This window comes from Pelophylax lessonae (assembly GCF_965119305.1).
Source record: "Pelophylax lessonae genome assembly, chromosome: 1".
Taxonomy (NCBI): domain Eukaryota; kingdom Metazoa; phylum Chordata; class Amphibia; order Anura; family Ranidae; genus Pelophylax; species Pelophylax lessonae.
Window position 1 is genome coordinate 265,438,037 of NC_138768.1, and position 15,564 is coordinate 265,453,600.

General features: G+C 43.7%; 1 protein-coding gene across 1 annotated transcript in view; it reads left to right on the plus strand.

The window, feature by feature from the left end:
* Nucleotides 1–3,336: 3,336 nt before the first annotated feature.
* The window catches only part of TOP3B (DNA topoisomerase III beta), a 187,905-nt gene continuing 175,677 nt past the window's right edge, over nucleotides 3,337–15,564 (plus strand). Inside the window, exons 1-2 of the mRNA XM_082247853.1 lie at nucleotides 3,337–3,414; nucleotides 11,755–11,871. Of these exons, the coding sequence (XP_082103979.1) occupies nucleotides 11,802–11,871 (70 nt within the window). The 5' untranslated portion in view covers nucleotides 3,337–3,414; nucleotides 11,755–11,801. The remainder of the gene's footprint in view (nucleotides 3,415–11,754; nucleotides 11,872–15,564) is intronic.

Genomic DNA, 15,564 nt, shown 5'->3' on the forward strand with positions numbered 1-15,564 from the left:
GCCTCGTACACACAATCAGATAGTTGTACCCGGTGTGACCACAGGCTTATGCCTCGTACACACAATCAGATAATCGTACCCATTGTGACCACAGGCTTATGCCTCGTACACACAATGAGATAATCGTACCCGGTGTGACCACAGGCTTATGCCTCCTACACGCGATCAGATAATCGTACCCGGTGTGACCACAGGCTTATGCCTCGTACACACAATCAGATAATCGCACCCGGTGTGACCACAGGCTTATGCCTCGTACACACAATCAGATAATCGTACCCCTACCCGGTGTGACCACAGGCTTATGCCTTCTACACATGATCAGATAATCGTACCCGGTGTGACCACAGGCTTATGTCTCGTACACACGATAAGATAATCGTACCCGGTGTGACCACAGGCTTATGCCTCCTACACGCGATCAGATAATCGTACCCGGTGTGACCACAGGCTTATGCCTCGTACACACGATCAGATAATCATACCGGTGTGACCACAGGCTTATGCCTCCTACACACGATCAGATAATCGTACCCAGTGTGACCACAGGCTTATGCCTCATACAAACAATCAGATAATCGTACCCGGTGTGACCAAAGGCTTATGCCTCGTACATACGATCAGATAATCGTACCCGGTGTGACCAAAGGCTTATGCCTCGTACATACGATCAGATAATCGTACCCGGTGTGACCACAGGCTAATGCCTTGTACACACGATCAGATAATCGTACCCGGTGTGACCACAGGCTTATGTCTCGTACACACGATAAGATAATCGTACCCGGTGTGACCACAGGGTTATGCCTCCTACACGCGATCAGATAATCGTACCCGGTGTGACCACAGGCTTATGCCTCGTACACACGATCAGATAATCATACCGGTGTGACCACAGGCTTATGCCTCCTACACACGATCAGATAATCGTACCCAGTGTGACCACAGGCTTATGCCTCATACAAACAATCAGATAATCGTACCCGGTGTAACCAAAGGCTTATGCCTTGTACACACAATCAGATAATCGTACCCGGTGTGACCACAGGCTTATGCCTCGTACACACGATAAGATAATCGTACCCGGTGTGACCACAGGGTTATGCCTCGTACACACGATCAGATAATCGTACCCGGTGTGACCACAGGCTTATGCCTTGTACACACAATCAGATAATCGTACCCGGTGTGACCACAGGCTTATGCCTCGTACACACGATCAGATAATCGTACCCGGTGTGACCACAGGCTTATGCCTCGTACACACGATCAGATAATCATACCGGTGTGACCACAGGCTTATGCCTCCTACACACGATCAGATAATCGTACCCAGTGTGACCACAGGCTTATGCCTCATACAAACAATCAGATAATCGTACCCGGTGTAACCAAAGGCTTATGCCTTGTACACACAATCAGATAATCGTACCCGGTGTGACCACAGGCTTATGCCTCGTACACACGATAAGATAATCGTACCCGGTGTGACCACAGGGTTATGCCTCGTACACACGATCAGATAATCGTACCCGGTGTGACCACAGGCTTATGCCTTGTACACACAATCAGATAATCGTACCCGGTGTGACCACAGGCTTATGCCTCGTACACACGATCAGATAATCGTACCCGGTGTGACCACAGGCTTATGCCTCGTACACACGATCAGATAATCATACCGGTGTGACCACAGGCTTATGCCTCCTACACACGATCAGATAATCGTACCCAGTGTGACCACAGGCTTATGCCTCATACAAACAATCAGATAATCGTACCCGGTGTAACCAAAGGCTTATGCCTTGTACACACAATCAGATAATCGTACCCGGTGTGACCACAGGCTTATGCCTCGTACATACGATCAGATAATCGTACCCGGTGTGACCACAGGCTAATGCCTTGTACACACGATCAGATAATTTGTACCCAGTGTGACCACAGGCTTATGCCTCGTACACACAATCAGATAATTGTACCCGGTGTGACCACAGGCTTATGCCTCGTACACACAATCAGATAATTGTACCCGGTGTGACCACAGGCTTATGCCTCCTACACACGATCAGATAATTTGTACCCGGTGTGACCACAGGCTTATGCCTCCTACACACGATCAGATAATTGTACAAAAAATCACTTATTAATTGATTGCACGATAATCTGATCGTTAGTACACGGCTTTCGACAGCCGATTACGATATTTTGTCCAATAAAATCCGAAGGGACAAACACGAAAACTTTTGTCGTACGATAGCCTAGTGAACGACAATCAGTACAGTATGCGTCCGCTAAAAATTGATAGACAAAGAACACGCATGATCACAAACACGAAAATAACCCAGAAAAAGCCCGGCTGCCATTGTTTTTGTTTTGCACTATCCATCCGATATGTAGCTATGCAACCAGGAAGCTTTTCCAGAATCGCACGAAAAAAAAAATCATACGTTTATTACGCATTGTTGTATTCCATATTAGTATCGAAATGCGAATGATAAGTTGTCCGATTATCTGATCGTGTGTATGAGGCATTCGATTTACCTTCAGTGTCCGGGTCACACATATGCGAATCCACTGCGGGTTCCCACATTGCACTCAACTCGCAGGCAGTTCACACTGCCATATGCAAATCGCTAGGAGTGTCAATACAAAGGTAACGACACCCCCAGATCAGTTCGCATATCGCTGAACTGTCAGTTCGGACATGAATCAGATCGCATAGGTGTGAAGAACCATGCGATCAGATTCTGGTGCGGACCCAAAAAAGGGCCCTGTGTGACTGGTCTGAATGCCATGCAAATTCAGCCAATCTGTTTGGCTGAATTCGCAATGCACAGACATCGCATGTTATTTGCAGAGCAGTGCACTCCGAATCACATGCGATGTCTGACATCACATATGTGTGACCTACCTCTCAACTATGTAGTGCAATGGCCCGCCTGATTGCATACAAATCAGATGTGTTTAGGTTTGACCTTATATCATATAATTTTGGTAAATCTAAAGAAAAATTGTATAATGTATGGCCAGTTTTAGTGTGGCCCCGAATTTTGGTCCCCAATATAAAGAAAATTGATCAGTCCTGTACTAATGCCTATGGACAGCCTTATCCATGATAGCCTGTGTAAGCTGGGCGCTACAGGCTCCGTTTCTTGTATGATTATAAATATGATATATGTGGCCGGCTAGTCTACATAAGAACACCCTCTCCTGCCAGGGTGTACAGTACATAGGACGGAGCCGCTCATAGCCCTCCCTATCACCCCTCTCCTCAAAGCACACATTACTACAGCCTGCATGGCGTGTCCCGGCTGCTGGGCCGGATGTTCCTCCCCGGAAGTGACGTGTAGCAGGCATGGCGGCGCCCTGCTCTCTGGAACATATTCCCGGGTTGCTGTGTGCGGGAAGGCGGTCAGTGGACGATGTTTGTTAGTAATAATGGGGACGGGACTAGGCGGCGTATTGTGTTTATCGGTGTATGTGTGTTGCCTGCAGGGGAGGTGTTGGTGTGTTCCCTATCAGCCCTCACTAGGAGTTATTTCATTGGACGCAAAGAACAACTTACATGACCCCTTTACAGTGGAGGGTGTGGGAACTTTCCTCAGTAGGGACCACCTAGCAGTGCTGTCCTTCTTCGGAGCTAATATCTATAAAGCGAACCTGTCCACTATATTTCACCCTGACAACTAAATGCAGGCTGGAAACCTGTTACCTGAGATATCTGCACCCTCAGGGCTCCTTCACACCAATCAATGACCTGTGTAGATCAATGGAACATAGAAAACAACAGTGTATCCTCTTTACAGTGTGAGGTGGTGAGCACTGCAGCGTGTTGCCGATGTGTAAAGAGTTCAATAAAGTTTTGTGATGCTCCAATAAAGTGAAATCAGGAAGTAGTGCAAAGCATTCCTAAGTGGGGTACACGCTATAAGAAAATCGGGCGGACAATCATCCAATTTTTCTCGTTTCACAGCAAATCGGAACTGATCAGAGAGGAAGTAAACCCTCCTCTGACACTTTTACCTATAGGTACTGTAAATATCTCCTAAACATGTACCGTTAAGGAGATATTTACCTTACATGCAGCCAGTGACATCACTGGCGCATGCGCTCTGAAGGAACGGCCGCTGGTGCCGTTTCTTCAGAGCCCCGTGCCGTGACTGTCGGCTCCCGCGCGCATGCGCGGGAGTGACGTCACCGCGGCTCCGGCCAATCAGATGGCCGGGTGCCGCGATCCCGGAAGACGGGCGACTGAACATGTCGCCTGTCATAGAGGTAAGCGGGCGGGAGGGCTCGTTCTAAGGTAAGTATTTCATAATGAGCTAGTATGCGATGAATACTAGCTCATGTGTTTCTCTTTCAGGGTGAAAAAAAAAATAAAAAATTCGGTTTACAACCTCTAACAAAAATTTGTACGAAAATTCTCGTACGACAAAGGCTTTTTTCTGTGTTTGGTTCTGATCATGCGCAGTCTTTCTTTTCTGATTTTTCCTGTACGAAAATGATACACATTAAACAAAATTGTTCTTTTTTTTCTGTACGATAAAAATTTTGGAGTTTGTCCCTTCGAGAATTTTCGGACGAAAATTCAGAATTGGCTGCCAAAAGTTGTGTACACTCTATACGAAAATCATACGAAAATTTTTTTGGACGACAATGTTCGCCCGATTTTCTTATAGTGTGTACTAGCCTTTAATGATGCAGCGTATCGTCTGTACACAACTTGAAGAGGTTGTAAACCTCCAAATTTTTTTTAAAAAAAACTAACAACTGAAAGAAAAACACATAATGAGCTAGAATGCATCGCATACTAGCCCATTATGAAATACTTACCTAAGAATGAAGCCCCGAAGTGCCGACTGCTCACCTCTCTCATGGGTGACATGCTGTGTCGCCCTTCTTCCGGGTTTGCGGCACCCGGCCATCTGATTGGCTGGAGCCGTGATGACGTCACTGTAACGACACGGGGCTCTGAAGGAACGGCATGAGCGGCCGTTCCTTCAGAGCGCATGCGCCAGTGCTGTCGCTGGCTGCATGCAAAGTAAATATCTCCTAAACGGTACATATAATATAGACTTACCTATAGGCACAAGTTGCAGAGGAGGGTTTACTTCCTCTTTAAGTGGGGTACACACTATAAGAAAATCGGGCGAATGATTGTCCGATTTTCCTCGTTGTTTCACAAATCTGAACCAATTAACGAAAATTCTTAAGAAAATTTGTACGGAAATTCTCGCACGACTAAGGCTTTTTTTGTTGTTTATTGTTTCTGATCATGCACAGTCTTTAGCCCCGTACACACGTACTGATCGTCGGCCAAACGATCGGCCGTCTTTTGTCCAGGGCTGTCGTGTCTGTTGAAAACTGCAAAAGACTGCACACGAATTTTGTCGGCCAACAACAGCCGACTGCAGAAGTGATGTCATGTGATGGTTAACTTTCCTTGTCTTTTTTTCTTTTCTGAGCATGCCCAGTCTTGCTAATCTGCTGTCTGTCGGCCGAAATCTGTACTGACTGGCGAACAATCGGCCGTTCTGGTGACGGCCAACAAATATTTTAAAGTCTGCACGACAGATTCTGTTCGGCCAAAAATGCGCTGTCGTAAGCATCATACTAACAAACCTACAATCGGGCGATCGGTGGGCGGCCGAATATTTGCGGCCGACAATCGGTACGTGTGTACGAGGCTTTTCTTTTCTGATTTTTCTTGTACAAAACTCGTACGAAAACGGTACACATTAAACGAAAATCGTTAGTTTTTTCCCGTACGAGAAAAATTTTAGAGTTTATCCCTTCGAGAGTTTTCATACGAAAATTTTGAATCATCTGTAGAAAGTTCTGTACACACTATATGAAAATCTCACGAAAATTCTTTACACGGAAATGTTCGCCTGATTTTCTTATACGAGCCTTAAAAGTAATGCACTTGTGTTTTCATGAGAATGCATGTGTGAACAAAACCTAAAGCCTCCTACACACGGCTGAATGTCGAGTGGCTTTGGCAGGGTCAAAAGCAAACCGGCTGACATTCGGCCTGTGTGTACAGCAGTTGGTCAGACAGAAGCCAGCTGTTCGAACCCTGTCCAAGGGGCATGACCAAATAAGGTCTGCTGATCAGTGCTCTCAGACAGTGGCTAAGAGTGCAGACCAGAGTGTTCTTGCAGGGGCGCTGTCCCCCCTGTCAGAACACAATAGCCCAGCAGGGGTGATTACTGTACTAACATCACATTGTTAGTACAGCGGCTCCGGCGCTATCAGTTTTTTTTATTCAGCTTGCTAGGTTGAAAAAAAAAGGACTAGTAGTGTGTACCAGACGTAAAGTGGTTGTGAAGTGACTACTGAGAAATCCTGTAATCCCTTCTCTTACATGAAGATATCATGTGCAGTATCTGTGTTTTTAAAATATTATTCCACAAAATGCCGTATTTTACAGAACTGCGGTGCGCTCACCTTCCCTGATCCGAGCACTACAGTGGGAGGGGCTGAGATTCCCCACTGACATCATGTGAGGTCAGGTTAGCACCCAGCAAAGCTGTAAATAAGGTATTTTGTGGAATCATTTTTAAAAAACAAAGATACTGCACATATCTTCCTGTAAGACAGGATTTCTCAGTTGTAATTTTACAGGTATAGCAGCAGGAGGAGCAGGGAAGAGATGGATAACACACAGACTCCCGAGCTGACCAGTAGGGAGGGAGGAGGAGAGACTGCAGGATAATGGAGACACATAACCTGACCAGGGTAATCAGGGATCAGCAGCCTTGATTACCGTGGTCAGCACACTAAGTGGGACACAGGAACAGACAGGACCAACCAGGTTTTTTTTTTTTTTTTTAGAACATAGAGAGGGACAAATGACACCGCACAAGTACTATACTGTGTATCCTGCTTTAAAGTGGTTGTTAAGGCAGGAGGTTTTTTATCTTAATGCATTCTATGCATTAAGATAAAAAGCCTTCTGTGTGCAGCAGCCCCCTAATACTTACCTGAGCCTCCTCTCTATCCAGAAAAGTCCACGAGTGCCTCTGCTGTCCGCGACTCTTTCTCTTCATTGGCTGAGACAGCAGCGGCGCCATTGACTCCCACTGCTTTCAATTAAAGTAATTTTGCCATTAAGAAGAGAGAGGGGGCGGGGCCGAACCATGGCTCTGTGTCTGCATGGACACGGAGCTGCCGCTTGGTTACCCCCATAGCAGGCTGTTTACTGTGGAGGCACTCAACAGGAGGCTAGGGGCCAGGAGCACGGAAGAGGGACCACCTGAGAAGAGGAGGACCGGGGCTGCTCTGTGCAAATTCTCTTCACAGAGCAGGTAAGTATGACATGTTTGTAATTTTTTTAGAAAAAAAACAAGACTTTACAATCATTTTAAAGGATCAGGATCATTGTATGTGTTTTTTTTTTTTGGGTTACAACCAGTTCAAGTCTCCATTCACACTTGTATGACTTCCAAATCAAGCAACTTTGAAGGAGTGCAACTTTGAACAGGTCAACTCGGATGTGATTTTTTGTCCCTCTGCAAAGTCGGACTCAATGTTATATGTAAAACATTCAGGTGCCACTTTCATGCAACTTTTGAGGGTTAACATTGACTTCTATGGCTCTCAAGTTCCATGAAAGTCAGACCGAAGTAGTGCATGAACTCATTTGAAGTCCCCGCAGTTTTAAGTCGCACATAAAGTATCTCACAAAACTGAGTACACCCCTCACATTTTTGTAAATATTTTATTATATCTTTTCATGTGACAACACTGAAGAAATGACACTTTGCTACAATGTAAAGTAGTGACTATACAGCTTGTATAACAGTGTAAATTTGCTGTCCCCTCAAAATAACTCAACACAGCCATTAATGTCTAAATTGGTGGCAACAAAAGTGAGTACACCCCTAAGTGAAAATGTCCAAATTGGGCCCAATTAGCCATTTTCACTCCCCTGTGTTATGTGACTTGTTAGTGTTACAAGGTCTCAGGTGTGAATGGGGAGCAGGTATGTTAAATTTGGTGTTATCGCTCTCACTCTGTCATTCTGGTCACTGGAAGTTCAACATAGCACCACATGGCAAAGAACTCTCTGAGGATCTGAAAAAAAGAACTGTTGCTCTAGTTAAAGATGGCCTAGGCTATAAGACCATTGCCAAGACCCTGAAACTGAGACTGAGCTGCAGCACGCTGGCCAAGACCATGCAGTGGTTTAACAGGACAGGTTCCACTTAGAACACGCCTAGCCATGGTCGACCAAAGAAGTTGAGTGCATGTGCTCAGCGTCATATCCAGAGGTTGTCTTTGGAAAATTCACTTCTTCCACCTGGCTGTCTGAGCACAGAGCTTTGTCTAGGGGACAGAAAGGGCCCCATGAGAAGATTTTGATCGCTTGGGAATTGATGTGCTTAAGGAGTGAGGAGTGGAGGATCCCAGTTTCCATGTTATATGTACCCTATACGCTATATGACCTTTGTGATGGGGGTCATCTACATTTTGGTAAGGACCAGTGTGTGCGGGTGTTTGGTGGTGGTCTTTTCCTGCCGAGGATCTTCACTTCTATCTGTCCGAAGCCTTCTGCACATTTACATATGGACTACCTATGGATTGTTGTTTCTCCCCTGAAATATTCTGTGTAGACAGTTTTTAGAATAGCGCCACATTTTGCTACACATTTTGGAAAATAGATGTACGAATGCTGCCAGTATTGATGCAGAGGTTGAAGGGGTGGGGGGGGGGGTCAGCCTGTCAGTGATCAGACCATACGCCGCACACTGAATCAAATTGGTCTGAATGGCTGTTGTCCCAGAAGGAAGCCTCTTCTAAAGATGATGCACAAGAAAGCCCGCAAACAGTTTGCTGAAGACAAGCAGACTAAGGACATGGATTACTGGAACAATGTCCTGTGGTCTGATGAGACCAAGATAAACTTATTTGGTTCAGATGGTGTTAAGCGTGTGTGGCAGCAACCAGGTGAGGAGTACAAAGACAAGTGTGTCTTGCCTACAGTCAAGCATGGTGGGAGTGTCATGGTCTTGGGCTGCATGAGTGCTGCCAGCACTGGGGAGCTACAGTTCATTGAGGAAACCACGAATGCCAACATGTACTGTGACATACTGAAGCAGAGCATGATCACCTCCCTTCGGAGACTGGGCCACAAGGCAATATTCCAACATAACGACCCCAAACACACCTCCAAGAGAACCACTGCCTTGCTAAAGAAGCTGGGGGTAAAGGTGATAGACTGGCCAAGCATGTCTCCAGACCTAAACCCTATTGAGCATCTGTGAGGCATTCTCAAACGGAAGGTGGAGGAGTGCAAGGTCTCTAACATCAACCAGCTCCGTGATGTCATCATGGAGGAGTGGAAGAGGACTCCAGTGGCAACCTGTAAAGCTCTAGTGAACTCCGTGCCCAAGAGGGTTAAGGCAGTGCTGGAAAATAATGGTGGCCACACAAAATTTTGACACTTTGGGCCCAATTTGGACATTTTCACTTAGGGATGTACTCAGTTTTGTTGCCAGCGGTTTAGACATTAATGACTGTGTGTTGAGTAATTTTGAGAGGACAGCAAATTTACACTGTTATACAAGTTGTATACTCACTACTTTACATTGTAGCAAAGTGTCATTTCTTCAGTGTTGTCACATGAAAAGATATAATAAAATATTTACAAAAATGTGAGGGGTGTACTCACTTTTGTGAGATCCTGTATATGAATGGTTATCATTGCAAAACATGGGGTCTGACGTGCCACGCGACTGTGGATTGCATAAGTGTGAATGGAGTCTTAAATCAGATTTTACCCCCATTCACACTTGTGCAACTTGTCAAGCGACTTTGGACATTGGAGCCACATGATAAGTCGTATCCCATGTTTTCCAATGGCAACCATTCATATATGTGCAACCTAAAACTGCGGGGTCTTCAGAGTAGTTCATGCACTACTTTGGTCTGACTTTCATGCAACTTGAGGGCCATAGACATCAATGTTAACTCTCAAAAGTTGCATGAAAACCGTACCTGAATGTTTTGCAGAGTCAAGTCACATCCAAATCGCACCTATTCAAAGTTGTACTCCAAAATCACTCAGATTTCATTGTAAAATCACCCTTGAGACAGAAAAAAATAACAAAACTGGCATTAACTAGGCAGCAGTATCCTAGATGCCAGTAATCCAGCTCTACCCTCCCCTTAAAAAGAAATCCACCATGTGTGGCTTTTCAGAGAGGGTGGTAGAGGCCACCTCTCATGTTAATGGGGCCCTTAAAGTGGAAGTTCAGTCAAACTAAGGATAAACCTACTCCCACCCCCATTCTAATCCTATTCTATCTAACCCTGTAAAGAAAAGATCTGTATACTGTATCTGTCTATTGTGAAACCACTCTGATCCAGGCCCATGATCAGCTGTCAGTGATGGCTTGGTTCACACCTATGCAGGCTGCGGTTGATGCCTTTTCAAGGTGCATTTTGCATTTTTTACGTGTTTTTAATTCGTTTTTGGGAAGTGGCTGTTGTTTTGCAGGGGAAACCTTTGGTTTTAATGCATTTTTGCTGCGTTTCCATTGAAGTCTTTGGAACAAAAAAAACGCAACCCGTAGCAAGAAAAAAGTCCCTGACTCTTTACAAAAAAAACACAGTTGGAAAACGCACAGATGTGAATGTAACCCATAGGAAACCATGGTAAATGGACTGTAGTGTGTCTCTGAACTGAAAACACTGAAAAACACAGAGATGTAGAGGAGGGGTACCCAACAATCGATGCCCCATAGTAAGTCTATGGGTGACGTCATCTTCCAGGCATTTTCAGCCGTTGAGCGAGTCTATGATCTCTCCTCTGCACAGAAGCTGGCGTTGGAGGGATCATGGGACCGGACCAAAGCAACTTTGGAATAGGTAAGTACACAGATCTTTTCTTTACAGGGTTAGATAGAATAGGATTAGAATGAATTATCCAGCCAGTAAGTCTTACTTCGACTTCCTGTAAAGATCAAGCTTTCCCGAAAAAACAGCAGTTAGAGGGTTCAGACAACCCATTCAAAACTGACAGGTGCTTACATTTTTTTAAAGCTTTTACCACAATAGGAAAAAAAAAATCTTTTGTGCAGGGATGTCCTGTCCTCTACCTGCTGCTGAACTTAGGCCATTGAGGTAGTTAATAGCCCCAAGTCTTCTGTAAAGCTTCAGCAAACTTCCGATGGGGACACACCTCCTCCCCCCTCTATTGATTACACTGCATGTAAAACGATCTGTGAATGGTGGAGAGAATCCTGTGACTGATCAGACTCCCCCCTCATTCACAGATTGTGTTGCATGCAGTGTACACTATGAAACAACTTTTTCCAAGGGAAGAGGAGGCAAGTCCCAATCTGGGGCGTGCTCACTGTAGCTTCACAGAAGACTTTTTTTTTTAGCTAAACTTCAGCTTTAAAAAAATGTTAGCTTAATTTTGGCTTCGATGCGTTAGTCAAGTCCATCTAAACCTGTTAGTACATCTAACACTGTCCTCTCTCCATAATTATAACGCTGCTGTCCGAAGGTGACTCATTTTACTCTCATCCAGAGTAGATACACCTAGCTGGATCAATATGTGAAAATAAAAAAGTCTCAAAAATAAAACGAATGCAGGCACCACATTTAAGGATTGGTAAGCTGCAATATATCCCATTTTTGTTTTGGAGTTTAATATCATTTTAATGTTTGTGCATCCTCATATTTATTATGTTGTTTTTTTTCCCCACTGCTTATAATGTTTGTTATTTATAAGAACAGGTGAATATCAGCAACGTGTGGAGAAGTCCCTTTACCAGAGCCTGAGAATGAAGACAGTGCTCATGGTAGCAGAAAAGCCTTCGCTGGCTCAGTCTATTGCTAAAATCCTTTCTAAAGGTGAGAACCACAATTCTGAAAGCAACATAATGCAAAATTAGTGTTAGTTACCTGGTAACTCAGGATGGCATACAGGAGACATGGCTACTAGATGAGAAACACAACCCAATAAAACTTGAACCACCTTCCCACCAGACATTATAGTTAAATTGGTTTCTTGGGGATACTGTTTTTATGAATGTTTAAAAAGGTCTGTGAATACTGTTGGTAGGCATGCACACAATGCCTTACATCCAACTGTCACCTGACAGTGGAGAGCATAGGCAAAAGAAACAGAGCTGATCAGAGCAGCTCTGTACCTTGTGATGGCCAGTCAGTGATAATAAATGTAAACAGTGCTATTTTTTACATGTGAGAGCCTTCCCCTTCTCACAACGAAGGTAGGAGGATCTCTGCCTGATCAGAATTGAGAGATGCTGCTGCAGAGAAGAGCTTGACATTTAAAGTGGTTGTAAATCCTTACATATACCCAGTGAAGTGACTGGCCTCAGGTGATAGACAGAAATTAAACAAATCCTCCTACATAAGTTGTACCTGTTTATCTGCAGGATTCTCTTCTCTACATACATCTAAATCCCAGCATTTATAAAGCTTGTCTGAGCTGTCAGAAAAATGGGGGCATAGAGCTGAAGTTACACTCTGTTGAGCTCATTGAGGAGAGTTCTGAGAGCTGATTGGAGGGAAGAGACACACCCCCTCCACACACAGGAACAAAGTTGAGGCTGTCAATCAGCTTGTGATCCTTCCCCTGTCACTTTTTTTCTTGGTGTCAGGAAAACTTGTCAGAAGTGATTTATGTAGATAGCAGAGGAACAAGGTTGCAGACAGAAATGAAACTTAGGGGTTGATTTACTAAAACTGGTGAGTGCAAAATTTGGTGGAGCTCTGCAGAGAAACCAATCAACTTCCATTTTTTTTTTGGGCAAAGCTTAATTGACCAAGCTGAAGTTAGAAGCTGATTGGCTACTATGCACAGCTGCACCAGACTTTGCACTCTCCAGTTTTAGTAAGGGTCCTTTCACACGGCTTTCCGTCCGTTTTTCTCGATCGATCCGCCGATGACAGGTCTTTCTCCGCTTACTTCGCAGAGACAGACCTGTCAGATCTCCGCTCTCCTCTATGGGAGGTCGGATGAAAACGGACCGCCTGTCCATTTTCATCTGATCCGATCCTCCAGACGGATGGAAACTAGGGGAAGAGCAGCGGGTGTCAGCGGAGATGTCACCACGGACATCTGCTGCCCCGTAGGGGCAAATGGAGCATCCGATCAGGTCCACCTGAAAAACTGACAGGCGGACCTGATCGGAAAGCCTGTGTGAAAGGGCCCTAAATCAGTCCCTTAGTGTTCCTAATTGAAACAAGTACACACTATAGGGGGATATGCTTTGTTCATATTTTATGTCAGAGGTTTACAATTACTTTTAGGTGGTAGCGAGAGAGTTTTTTTTTTTTTTTTGGGGGGGGGGGGGTTTATAAGGGGGGTGAAGGTGCAGGGTTTCAAAATGTCACTGACCACTAATATTGTGGTATTGATTTTGGGGGGGTTTAACCACTTCAAGTTCAGAAACTTTCATCCCTTTCTAGTCTGGCTGCACCTTATCCATCATGACTGCCTGAACTGAAGCTTTATCCCCAAGCAGGAGCACCCATCAAATCTTTTTCTTTCTCCAGTATATTCAAATATAGTTGATAATATTGTTTAAATTACAATAGTTAACTTTCACATGATCCGTCACGTGACGCTCTCTGCGTGGGGTAACCTTTTTTGCAGTCTATGGGGTTAACGCAGTTTCAGCTAACATTAGTGTGTAGCAATGCCAGGGAAATGGGTGTAACATGGATTTTCTTCTTATTTAACATGTATACATAGACATTAGGTCATGAATATTTACTTGAAGTCATGGAAAAGTCATGGAATTTTATTGGTAAAAAAATGTACGAACCCTGTATAAATGAAAAGATACCAACGTTTTGAAAAAAAAACAAAGTGTTTGTTATAAAATTTTGCAAATTAATCTTTCCTGATAAAATTAGGCCAAAATGTATTTTGCTACATTCTTTTGTTATAATACCTCAAAACAGTGTATATTAGTTAGTCTCTGTGAAAGTTATCTACAGAGCCAACAAACTATGATACATCTATTTGAAAATCCTAATTTCTTGAGACCCTAAAATGCCAGGACAGATTTCCCCCAAATGACCCGTTTTTGGAAAGTCCAATGTATTTAGAAAAAGGCATGGGGAGTTTTTTGAAATTGTACATTTTTTTGTCACAGTTTTCTGGAAAATTAAGAAATTAAAAAAAAATGTTTTTTTTTTCTCACAAAGTTGACGATTTAACAAGCTTTTTCTCACATACGGCATAAGCATACATGCAATTACACCCCAAAACACATTCAGCTCCTCCTTCTGGCTATGGGGATACCACATGTGTGAGACTTTTTCACAACCTAGATGCATAGAAGGGTCCGAAAGCACCTGCAGGCATTCCAGGAGCATAAATTATGCATGAATTCCGCATATAATTTCCTGACTACCTATCACATGTTTGGAGGCCCTGGAGCACCAGGACAGAATAAACACCAACAAAATGACCACATTTTGGAGTTGTAAACACCCCAAGATATTTTTAAGAGGCATGTGGAATCTTTTGATGACTTCATTTTTTTGCCACAAGATTTTGAAAAAATGCGGAAAGAAAATGAAAATAATTTTATTTTTTTTACACAAAGTTGTCAATTTAATAAGATATTTCTCACACATAGCATAGGCATACTTATAATTGCACCCCAAAACATTCTGTTACTCCTCCCGAGTATGGGGATACAACTTGTGTGAGACTTTTTCACAGCCTTGCCACACAGAGAGGCCCAACATCCAAGAAGCACCTTAACCATTTCCAGTGTGGGCCAATTCTTAATTTCCTCTCCTACAAGTATAAAACATAATTTTTTCTAGAAATCTACTTAAAACCCCAAACATTAAATATTTTTTTAAACCGACGCTCTAGAAAACGAAATGATTGGCGTTGCATATTTTTATGTCAGATTGTATTTGCGCAGCGGTTTTTCAAAGGCAAATTTTTTGGAAAAAATACAGTTTAATGACTTTTAATGCACAAAAACACAAGATAATACCCAATTTTTTGTAAACTATAAAACGTAAATGTTATGCCGAGTAAATAATTTCCAAACCTGTCATGCTTTAAAGTTGTGTCCGCCCGTGGAACAGCATCAAACTACGGTACCTAAAAATCCCCATAGACACAACTTTAAAAGCCTTTACTGGTTACCAGTTAAGGGGTAGACAGGAGGTCTGGAACTAGAAGTATTGCTCTCACTCTGGCATCCGTGGCGATACCTCATGTGTGGTGCAGTCGCCGGATACATAAACTTTTGAGACCTGCGCACGCGTTCGCATTTGTGCGCGAGCACGGCCGGATTAGAGCGTGTTCAATTTTTTTTTCCATTTTATTATTTTATTAAAAAAAACAAAACATTAATACTCTGTCTCTTTTGACTTTTAATTATTTTTTTAAATCAACTTTTTTGCTATCACAAGGGATCAACAACATCCCTTGTGACAACATGGGCCAATACAGGTCCTCTTAATGGAGAGATCTGGGGTCTATTAGACCCCAGAACTCTCCTCTGGACCCCAATGCAGCCAATCAGACACCGATCAGTCTGGTTG